Source organism: Falco biarmicus, chromosome 14, assembly GCF_023638135.1.
Source record: "Falco biarmicus isolate bFalBia1 chromosome 14, bFalBia1.pri, whole genome shotgun sequence".
NCBI lineage: Eukaryota > Metazoa > Chordata > Aves > Falconiformes > Falconidae > Falco > Falco biarmicus.
The window spans coordinates 2,267,770-2,279,891 of NC_079301.1; the positions used below are offsets into that span (position 1 = coordinate 2,267,770).

The window sequence follows — 12,122 nt, forward strand, 5'->3', positions numbered from 1 at the left end:
AAAAATACGAGGAAAAAGAAATCTGACGATGCAGCTACAATATAGATGCATTATGATTTTACAACAAAATCACCTTGGAGTAAATCTAACTGCAGTGAAGAGCATAAATCTGGGAGAAAACATGCCACTTGTAATGGAGGACCACCTGCATGAAACATGGCAGTACATCTACATCACAAAGCAACAAAACAAAAAAATTACGCTGGCACTACTGGTATTACAATTACTGTGATATCTATAGGTTCTTTCTTACCATATACTTGTTTGTGAGAAGTTTCACTTTTGAAACAACTCCTCAAAAACAAACACCTTACATTCATAAAGTAAAAAAGACATTAAAAAAATAAAAAACGCTGACCTTTTTTCTAGGCTGCTTGAGTTTCCTTCGTTTTGGCTCCAGTCCTTTTGTTCCCTTCATATTTTCATCTTCAGAACTACTACAGATTTTCCGAGCCGCCTGCCTGGTTTGTCTCTTTGGAGGCTGGAGATTAATTCCAGCATCTGCTGTCCAGTCAGAATATTCACTTGATGAATCACTGTAGATAATAAAAAGTTGTAAGAAAGAAAACAGCACTTCGGTTTTCACATAATGGAGTGAAAGGTCCAACATTCAACCTGCTCTTCCGGTTAGGTTTTAGGATTGTCAGGATTAGCACAAAATTTTATTCTCATATGAATTTAAAGAAAACCTAAATGTCCTCGTAATCTGTGTATTTCAGAAATTACATATTTTTTAAACTCATTGGTAAAACTACAGTTATGGCTGATAATTAGTATAAAAATAAGTATCTCACTGATTCACAGACTGCCTTCGTAAGAACTGACTGCACAAAATGCAGGAAAAACTTAGAAAGCCAGAGTACTCTTCTAAAAATACAGCTCTGACTTCTTTAATATCCAAATAACACACATAGTGTATTTATATCAGCTCATGGCTCTTCCAGCCTTAAAAGCGTAACATTAAGAATAAGAAAAGAGACTGTAGAAATTGCACACAAATACATACTGACAAACAGAAAAATTAGGAAATGCTGAAGTATGGCCAGAAGATACGTGTGCACTTCTACCAGTATTCCTATTGCATATGGCAAACTGGCATTGATTTTTTCAAGCAGTTCTTAATTAAAGGCAAGATTTTCTTACAAATGGTCTTTCAAAACTGTTCTTGACTTTGAAATAAAAAAAACCCCCCCACACACACACACAAAAAATGCTTCATGAAGAACTGGAAATAATGTCAGTCTTCAAAACTAAGAAATTGTCACACTGGTTTTCTGTTAAATGCTGTTATAAAAACTTCCACAATTACTGAGTTATTCAAATATGTAAAAGTATTTGTCTTCACAGACACCACAAATTTTCTTGGTTAACATTTTAAACCACCTAAGTGTACTAAACACTTTGCTTCAATCTGTCACAAGGTGTACTGACTTGTAGTCATACTATCACATTGTCAATGGTCTTACTTAAATTATATAATAAACTAATGTCAACAATTAAAACCAGTAAAGCTACCTGGAACTGCTTTCACTTTGCCAGGCTGCCACAGGGTCATCCATAGATGCATCGCTTGTGCCAACAGTCTCATCTTCCTGTATTAAAAACAAAAGCTTTCATTTTGGGTCAAGTTTAACCTGTATCATTTTTGCTTGCAAGCAAGTTATTTGAGCTGTCTCACCTGAGGAAAGCTTTGCATTTAAGGACTGGTTTAGCTTTAAATAAGTCCAAAATATCTTTCTGTATCTTAATTAATATTATACTATATCCTTATATAATTCCTACAGAAAGAGATGTGAATTTTAATGGTATTAGAACCATGGAATGAGTAGTCATTTAAGCATTTGATTAATAAATTCTAGTTTCAAGTGACCAGCTTCATAGCTGTTCTGTATGTTCAATGCATTTACAAAGTGACAACGTTCAGTCTCTTTTCACTTTGCATGCTTCCTTAATGAGAACAAGTTATATGTAATTGGTATAGTTTATATTTTTTGATATTATATTTCCTTCCCTTGCCAGTATCAATGATTAATATCAATACTCATTCTCTTCCAACAGCAGTCTACAAATGTAGATGAAACTGAAGTACTGAATATGACCTAGAATACGAGTGCTGTATGAAATCCCAAAATAGCCAGTGGTTTAACACAACCTAGTTAAATTTACCTGAAAGTGTTTCAGTTTTCCACAAATAGCTAACCTATTCTAAGCTAGTTTTGAATACTGTACTGGCATTCAGGTAACTGATCCTTCACTCTCCAAGATCAACATACTACAGTAACACCACAGATCTAAAAGACTCAATGATCCGAGTGTTTCTTCCTATGCGGAGAAACTTGGAGCCTTAACGGTAACAGTGCTCTCAGCACATCTGTTGTCAAACCATGCTATTTGTGAGCAGGGGACCTATTGAAAATTGCTGCTTGATGTTTCAGACCTCTGAGGAGCTGTCTGTTTCTTCCCGTGCACACGCATTTTGACTTGCTCCTTGCTGATTGTGTTCTATGGTCGAGCGTGTCTGGTAGGCATGCTGGCGTTTGCGCTGGTTTCTTCTCAAAGACCTTCCACTTCCTGGCTGGTAATCATTCTTTTATCACGGCACAGGAGGGACAAAAAGAAACAGATTAGAAATTTAATAATTGATGACACAGTTAAAGTGAGTGCCTCATTGAAGTGACTACATGTTGTACCCCACTTACAAATGACAAGTAGGAAATCTAGAATTAGAATTGAAAAGATCTTTTACACACTTGCGGTTCATTTCAGTGCACATGCAGGTGTGGGTTTTCGGTTCAATATCAATTCTACTTTTTAAAGGAGCAGTCTTTAGAAAGGAAGTTATGGAGAAATAGAATTTTTTCTAAAAAATACCTGCAGTGTCTGGATAACATAAAAGCTAGTCACTTAAATCAGCGTGGCACCTCTAATATTTCTCCTAGTTTCCAAAAGTCAAACTGAATACCCAACTGTGGCTCTGCTCTTTTCCTTTCCCAGCATCTTCTCACTACTGAAGCCTGAAGGATAGAGATTTACCACAGCTACTTGCATATTAAAGACAGACAAATTACAGCTACAGAAGGAAGACAGAGAGCCAGAGAAACAATTAGTACTATTGATCTGCTAAATCACTTAATAAAGTCAGTTTGGGGTTTTTTTCTTTTTCTTTTTTTTGCTCAGTGCTCAGAACTGCTTCACACCTTGGCTCTCTCTTCTGCTGAATTAACTCACCCGCTGTAAGGTATGGGATGGTTTTCTCTTCTTTTCAACAGTGTATAAATTAATTTCAATTTCGCCTTTGGCAGCTCGACATTCTTCCTGGACCCTAATTACATATAGGAAACATCCATTATATTCAATAAATCATTCTATAACTTGACAGTCTCATTAATATACACATTAAAATACTTCTGGTTCCTTTGCTATAAGAAACAAGTCTTTCTAGCAGCATCCACACACAGTTCACTCCTGGAATCATAAGTTAAGGAAGAAAACTTGTTATTTTAGCATGCATAATTATTTTCAAGTAAATGGAAATGTATTAAAATTATTTTCAGTTTTTTTAAAAAAAATAAAGCTTCAGGAAAAACTGGTATTTGAATTAGTAAAGAAAGATTCAATCGTGAAGAGAAGGAATTAGTATCCTCAACCGTCCAGCAGAGGCTACCACTCTAACCCTAACATCCACCTTTCAAAACTAACAAATGAACCAACCAACCCCCAAAAGCCAACACATTTCTAAAAAATCATTTTTTAAAAATCAAAACAGGTGTATGGAAGAATCATTAAACATTATACAATTTAATCTTTTGTTCCTGTCCCAGTTATGTCTTACTTGCTGATGCCTGGGGGAAGCTCATTCACCACCACTCTCCTGCTCCATGCCATGAGATCTCTCTCCGTTGCCATTTGGCTTCGGGGAGCATTGTGATGCATTTGCCGGACCCCTTCAATCTGACCACTTCTCCGCAGACCAACATTTGGTGGAGATGTAACATCCAAACCTGGACTTCGAAGAGCTAAGGAAGAAAAGGATTTTTTTTTTTTCACTTCTATAAACCATCAATAAAATCTAGAATTTAAAGTTGAGTAACTGTGCAGAGATATTTTTTTTTTGGCAATAAAACCCACTTTTCTATGTTAAATGGCTTTGCCTTTTGCTCCAGATAAACATTTCTGTGCATCGGCCTTGGACTACTGCAGATGTGTATGCTACTGTAACGTCACTGTGGCTGACGTATCTGAGGCAAGCAAAGAATATGACCTACGAGAAAAGTTTTAAAGGCAGTTGAGTGACCTTCAAATCAAAGTCTTGTCAACTGTTTAAAGGCTCTGAAATGAATCTCAAATTCTATAGTACAAGAAAAGATGAGGTTGACATGTAAAATAATAGACTGCTGCAAGGTTTAAGGTTTCTGATATATCTCGATGCGTTCTGTATTTGTAATGCTTATCTACTGTGCCACCAGCACCGCTCCTGCTCTAGCCTATTCATCAGGTGGCACAACACAGTGCTACATACTCAGGAGAGAGTAAGACAAAAAAAAGCTGATAATATCGGAATCACTGCCATCATTTATCTTATCATGTGGGAATGCATCAACACAATTTGTACATGCTTAAATATGGTTAACCACATGAATAATATTGCATTCATAGTTTTGCAAACCTATTAAAAAGCATTTGGCTATTTTAATGTCAGGTACTTTATACAGACTCTAATTAACTCACACAAATGGGCAGTTCATGTAGCAAAGTTACTGGCCAATGCAAGTTCTATAAGGTAACTAATTTCTATGCCACTCATATCTGGAAATTCCCTTTCACACAACTACAGGGACATAGAAATAAAATTGAGAACTGGGATTGCACAACACTTCAACCTATCATAAGAAGGAGAAAAGACTTCTTGTGAGTTGAAGCTGGCTTCTAAGACACCTTCTTGACAATATAAATTTAGATCAAAGCAAAACTGTATTTTCAGCATTTTTCACTAATATTTTTCCTATTCCTTCTTGAATTTAAAGAAAAGTAACTCCAAATCTAGCAATCCTAATGAACTTTGCCAGGAAATGTTTCAAACGTATAATCAGTCATTTAACCTAGAACTAATTTATTAGCTGATGTAAATTTTTTAAAAGCTCAGGATGACTTGCAGCACAAGTCTACAGCATCTGCTCTTCTACATCAACTGCACTCAGTCAGCTGTTCACATCTGATTGAGTTTGTTTTAAATTTTTAATCAGTTTGTGTATTAAAAATAAAATCACAGTAGCAGAACACTTGCCAGGAGAATAATCTCAAGCTTTCTAAGGAAACACTAAGACAGAGTAGACATGTTTATTTTATAAACACTGATGCTCAGCCTTAGCATTTATGCTGCGACAGGAAGCCATTAGCCTGTCACAACATTGTATTCCATTGACATTCTCTAATTATATGCTGACATGATGCAGTTACAAAGTATCATCTCTGCAGTGACTGACATCAAGACAATACAGCGAACTTTATTTTTTAGAAAAGGCTTATAACAGGAACAATGATGTGTAACAGTTCTAGGTAATCAGATACAGCCCAGTTATAGCATTGCCTGCCCTCAGCAGCACCTTAAACCTTTAATTTCTCTGCTAGCATCAGCAGAACATCCAGCTGCACCACAAAGGTTAACAATGTGTATAACAAGAAATAAAAGCATCCTCAAAGACCCAGTCTCAGAGTTTACATTAACACCGTTTGATTAGTACCTTACTGAAAGAAATGTCAGAGGCAATGAAGGGACACTTACCTCCGTTAACAGAGTGGGATCTATTGAGTGGAGGGTTTGGAAGAGTTTCTCCTTCATTAATTAGTCTCAGATCTTGTTCCCGCTGTAGCTCTCTGATCATTCCATCAAGGATACTCTCATCCTGGTCATTAGTTTGCTGCCCAATGACTTGTTCAACTACTTCACCATCACCTTGACAAGAACAAAGCCACAGCTGCTTATAAAATGATTAATTTCTGTTTTACTAAACACACAGAAACAATCAAATTTAGAATTGTGCACAACTGTTTATCCACTCTGCAAAACATCTGATCACCAGGCTGGCCTTCTGCTCTCATGCTATAAATGGAGGCAAAGTTTAAAAAAGAAGTTACAATAAAAACCTAAAATTACAAACCACACGTGAAATATAAACACAAGTCCTTAGAAACAGCAGAAAGAAATTAAGCTTCAATAGGTAATAATGGAAGACCTCTTCTGGAAACCAGCATTTTGCAAATGTTTCTATCTACAAGAAAAACCCAACCTGTTTTAAAAAACAAAAGCTGTTTTTTCAATGTCTTTCTTGCCTTCCTGCTTTCTTAATCACACACACAGTTACACCGAGGTTAACAGGACAATTCTTCAAGCATGCTGCCATATGCGTGGTAGAAGCCCACACATTTTGGAATACCGCTGTCTCCATGTCTTGCCTCCAGTCAAGTTGATTCCATGCAATTCCTTTAAGCCATAAAGCCACCCTACCTCCTCCTCTATCTCTATACTGAATTTAAAGCACCAGTTTCAGAAGACAACTGAAACAAACAAATATTATAGTACCATCCTACTGAGCTGGTACTCAGTACTGTGCAATACATGTATTACGCGTGAGTTTTAGGCAGCATACCATTAGCTACATATCCCAGCTGAGGAATAAGTTGCTCATCCTTGCAATTTTCCCTCCCTGGTACCAGCCGCTGGAATCTCGTGGGATGAGGATTTCCATCAACATCCACCAAGAATGGAGGAGGCATAAGATGTGGAGCCTGTTGAGTCTGTTCATCCAACACATAGTTATTTGCATCACGGATCAGTGGTCGGTAGTCCGTATGGAAGAACATCTGATCTGGAATCTGCAAGAAAAGCAATTTAATAAATAAATCAATGGCCATTTGCAGCTGTCTTGCTGCTCTGGAATGGCTCCCACACCCATAAACCACAACTCCTACACTTAGGATCAACAGAAGAAATGTTATGACAGAGAACAGATTCCTACAACAAATGTGTTTTATTACCAAGGCCTGATGCAAAAATTCAATAGTAAAATATGCCAACAGAGGTGAATAGATAGAAGTTAATGTTTTGTTCCCTTGTCTAGAGATTCTCCTGTGTAAGTCTTTTTGATTTAGGCAAACAGCAATTGCTTCTTGATCTAATTACTGTTTTGTCTGGAGCAGTGCAACGGAATAAACTCTAACACCAATACTTCTAAGACAAAATCAGGTCAAGACACAGAAGAGTTTAACATTTATTCAACGCACCTTTTCATAATATTTATTGCATCCAAAACCAAATAGTAGCAGATGTCCATGAGAGTCTGTGCAGGCAAAATGCTGTCCATCTGGTGAGAACTTGCAATCAAAAACAGCTCCATGGCCTTGGCCCTCAATCTGTATAGAACCACAGAGCATTCCTTTCACAATCATGCGTTCCCTATAAGAGCATTCTTACAAAAATTTTACCTGTGATCCAACAAGTATTTAATCCTAATTCTGTGCCATTTCTCATCTCCCTCAAAACCAATTTACACTTACATTTTTTTCTACTTAATTATCAAAGCTAAACTGAACAATGCAGTAAAACCTTGCATTTTCTCTGTTCTGAAATTTCAGTACAACTTCTAATGTATGTTCTAAAACAATCACCTAGAAGTCTACACTTTATGTTAATGGAAGATATAGGGCAAGCTTGCACCAAATTTCTCAGACATGTATCGGCTCCGTACAAGCAGGTCTCACAGCCCCAAGTGCCAGGAGGCTAGCTCAGGTCCTGAAGCAGTACAGCTGCATTTGCTCAGCACTGGAACCAAACCAACAAGCCTGGCACCGGGCATATTAAACCAAACGCAGCACAAAGCCCATCGCACTGCTTCCGAGACCACAGCATTGTGCTGCAACACACAGGCTTAGGGGCTTTCATTGCTCTACCTTGGGAGTTACTGTATGGTATAACCATGCACATAAATAATATTCAGATGTAACAGATCCCATGAAAGATTTGCTGCCACACTTACAATATGCAAACCCATACTTTGGTATTGGTTACTGAAGGGTACAGAGTTTCCTTTTTAATATGTAGGAGTTTTCCACCCAATCCCATTGTAACATTGGTCACAATAGGTATATAATGAAATCTGCTTTTGCCTCAAGATTAGTTTTACACAAATGTGACAAAAAAAACCAACGCCCAAACAACACACCCTTCCCTGGTCATTCTTACCATGTTAAAGTAATTGCGAATTTTTGTTCCTTTGTCTATATCCCAAACAAAAATATTTCCATCGTGACCCGCTGAAAGTACAATCCTTTGGTCAAACGGATGGGCCTCCAGAACAAAAACTTCATCATCGTGACCCTGCAATGAAAGCAGGGTGAAAAAGAAAGCAGTATTTCTCCATGTAATAGCTCCAAACACATTAGTATTTAGTGTGAGGACATCTCAGTTCAGGTAGCCATTCACGACAGCTCAATTTACTGGATCTTAGACTAGAACTGTACTTAGTCAACAGTTCTGTCAGAGGCTTGGCATTATCACTGCCCACTTTGTGAGACTGCAGCTCAGCACAGCTGAGATGGAGAGGGATGGGGAGGAAGGAGAAATCAGCAAGCAAGGACAGTTGCAACTCTCCAATCTGGGCACAAATGGTGGCTTTCCAAGGGCTCTCTTGTCAGCCAGCAATCACCAGGGTCTAGCAGCATTCTGGTCATCAGCTCCTTTTGCCATGATACATACTCCTCCCAATAAGTGTAAGACAGGTGGCATACTTCAAGACAAAGCACTCCTTGTCAAGGAGAATGATCATAGAATCACAGAATATCTTAAGTAGGAAGGGACCCATCAGGATCATCAAGTCCAGCTCCCTGCTCCTCGCAGGACTAACTAAACCTAAATCATATGAAGAGTGTTTTCCAGGTGTTCCTTGAATTCTGACAGGCTTGGTGCTGTGACCACTTCCTTGAGGAGCCTGTACCAGTGACCAACCACCCTCTCGGTGAAGAACCTTTTCCTAATGTCCAGTCTGAACTTCCCCTGACACAGCTTCATTCTGTTTCCCCATGTCCTGTTGCTGGTGATGATGCAGTTTAGCCTCAAATCAATTTCAGAGCTGAACTATAACCATTTGGGATTAGCCACAGATTTACTCACAGATAAGCTATGAAGAAGCTGCCCTGTGGATGAGTTCCACACTTTGAGAAGGAAATTGTTGACTGCAGTGATGACAGTAGCATCGTATCTATCCCAAGCCACCATAGTAACCTTCAGTTTAGTCACCTTGTCTTCCCCAGATGCTACATTGTTTCTAAGGAAATCATTAATTTAAGAAGAAACAGATCAGCAACTACATACAGAAAGATTTAACAGTGCTAATTCAGTAAGAAATTAGGGAAAGCACAGCTGCCATCACTGTGACTACCGGCTAATGAAGGATGGCTTCTGCAGTGGTAAAAACGATACAGAAAATATTCAGTACCACTAAGATTTATAGTTTTATTTCCTTAAAGAGGACAAGTTTCTCTTCTCCTTAAGCATTCGTCCTCACCTACTCCAATTCTTTATTTCAAGCTACTCAGTTCTATTTAGTTTTTTCCTACAAGGCATTTTTCAGTCATCAATATGAGTAAACTCTACAATGAGCAAGAACCTGCTAAATGAATCCAAATCACACTCTGACAGCTAACTTACTAAAAATGTAACCATATGAAATATGAAGAACTCTGCGAAGCAGAATGCCTAATTGATTTCTCCATTTCTGCTTTTTGTTGTTGTGCATATTCAATTACAAGGCCACTTAGAAAAGTCACTTGAAGATCTCAGAAAGAAAAACTCAAACCCCTAACTGAACCTGAGAATCAAATCACTGTGTCTCACCTCTTACTCAAAAACTTAAGGAAAAATTCAATGTTGAGAAACATACTGGATACATATATTAGCATATCAACATATGATCAATAAGGTTCTACTAAACCCACTTTCTGTGAGAGGAACTCTGACATTCTTATTTTGTATGTAAAATACTAAATATTCTGCAACCATTAGAGTAGGGAACTGCCAATGTATTAATATTTGGGGAGGGGAGCAAATTAACTGTGTAACTTAATAGATAGAGCCATGGCATTTTGAATACAAAAAGAAACATGCACTGAAATTAAAATGGAAGTAAATAAATTTGTTTTCAATATGATGGAAGATTTTGGCTTGCATGTAAATGTAGCTATGAAGTATGCTCTATTTCGGTTTGTTTTACCCTGTCATTTTAGTAGCCATATCCAGGACCACACTCTTCCAATCTTGCTGCTGATAGTGCCATATTCTTGCTGTTCCATCTCTGCTTCCACTGACAAATCTTAAGCTATGGGAAAAAAAAGAAAAAAAGAGAATCATTAAATTCTGAATAAAGGTAAGTCACAGCTGCTCTTTTGGTCTAATACCCACATGCTCATCTTAGGACCTTATTTTCTCACTATTCAGTAGCTTTGCTATGGCATTTTCCATCCTCAGGAACAGTGGGGGAAAGCTAAATCCTGCGGCAAGAATATTTAGGAGCTTGGCAGAGTACTGTCATTCACTTTTGGAAAGGTCGCTACAAGCACTTACTTTTACGTTATTCTGCCACAAACATGCACACACGCACATGTACGCAAGTATATATATATATATACTTGGAAGTGTATACTTTTATATATATATATATATATATGCTTGTCTTACTCTATGTATGCCCACACACAGGCGTGTTTAACAACTCATAAAATATCCATGAACTACTGCCACAGGAAACAGGCAGCTACAAAACGCTGGCAAGCCAAGAGCACACCCATTCACACCAGCACAGAAGCCAGAATGTATTTAATCTTTTTTCAACACTTATTCTTTATATTTGTGCATCCCTGATCTAGAAAATATAATTAAAAGACAGTGAGGTTACAATTTTCATATCAGATATTGTATGGTACAGAAGAGTTTATATCCCACAACATTAATTACATTTGGCTACAGCTAGCAGATGGCCTTGGAATGACTTCAATGTCGTAATTCATACAAGCTGCACATTCCCTTTTTAATGACATCAGCAAATCCCTTGAGCAGTTCATAGTGGCAGCAAAGAAAAAGAAACTGCATGCCAGGAGTCTAGCATAAATTATAATACATTAACTTATGGAGAGGGTAAAGACAGAATAGGGAAGTACCCAAACTGAACACAAGTAGGTAGCCCTGCCTGTGAAGTTGAACACAAGTATTTCCATTTTTGAACTTCTCTGTGTTTAAAAAAATCAAGCATCCAGCAAATGCATTTAACTGCATCATAATGCTTTGGCTATCAACATCACAGAAATCGTTTTTGTTGAGAAATCCGAAAAAAGCTCCTCAAGTAATACATTTTCACAGGATGGCCAACACCTTCACAAGTATATTCCATTTATATACAAAATTACATGTAAAAGGCAAGCCTATTTGATTTTATTTTATTAAGTGATTGTTTCACCTTTTCAGTTCCCCTGATCTGAATTTTTTCATCATGAAAAAGTGTTTAAAAATGCTTGTGACAAGCTTATTTTCTTTTTATTTGACTTCTTTATACTACAATAAAAAGCTATCACTTTTCCATTAAAAGCATCACTACAGCGTATAATTTTCAGCCACTATGTGACCTAATACCCCCACTGAGACCTGTGCTCTCACATTGCTTGGAAGGAATTGTTAGTACAATTATACCAGTACATTCCCACATAATTTTACAAGACAAAGATCTCCAAGTACAGGTGCAGTTCCACTGGCAAAACTACAGTTTTCCTTGGAAGGCTCCTGCCTGAACACATCCCTTAAACCTCCTGCCAAGCAAAATAAGGAATATGAGCAAAAGCTGGCATAAAACCATTTACATTAAGGTGTTGATCACTAAACAAAGCTTGTCACACCACCCTCCAACACAGCTGTGCTGCAGAAGTTTGACACAAAATCGTGCCTATAGGCACCTTCATACATTTCATCATGAGCATCCCGGCTTTAATTCTTATGTAAGAGACAGCATCCTGACTTCACAGTTTTAAAAACTGAAAGCTCTGCAGGTGGAATGCTTGACTTTGTAAATTTTAAGACCACA

General features: G+C 37.6%; 1 protein-coding gene across 1 annotated transcript in view; it reads right to left on the bottom strand.

Annotated features, from left to right (window-relative positions):
* BRWD3 (bromodomain and WD repeat domain containing 3) overlaps positions 1-12,122 on the bottom strand; it is a 58,750-nt gene that overhangs the window by 17,185 nt on the left and 29,443 nt on the right. Inside the window, exons 13-23 of the mRNA XM_056359406.1 lie at positions 10,266-10,370; positions 9,167-9,320; positions 8,240-8,374; positions 7,282-7,410; positions 6,648-6,873; positions 5,783-5,953; positions 3,833-4,016; positions 3,229-3,322; positions 2,438-2,587; positions 1,516-1,592; positions 359-536 (exon numbers count right to left, since the gene is read on the bottom strand). Of these exons, the coding sequence (XP_056215381.1) occupies positions 359-536; positions 1,516-1,592; positions 2,438-2,587; positions 3,229-3,322; positions 3,833-4,016; positions 5,783-5,953; positions 6,648-6,873; positions 7,282-7,410; positions 8,240-8,374; positions 9,167-9,320; positions 10,266-10,370 (1,603 nt within the window). The remainder of the gene's footprint in view (positions 1-358; positions 537-1,515; positions 1,593-2,437; positions 2,588-3,228; positions 3,323-3,832; positions 4,017-5,782; positions 5,954-6,647; positions 6,874-7,281; positions 7,411-8,239; positions 8,375-9,166; positions 9,321-10,265; positions 10,371-12,122) is intronic.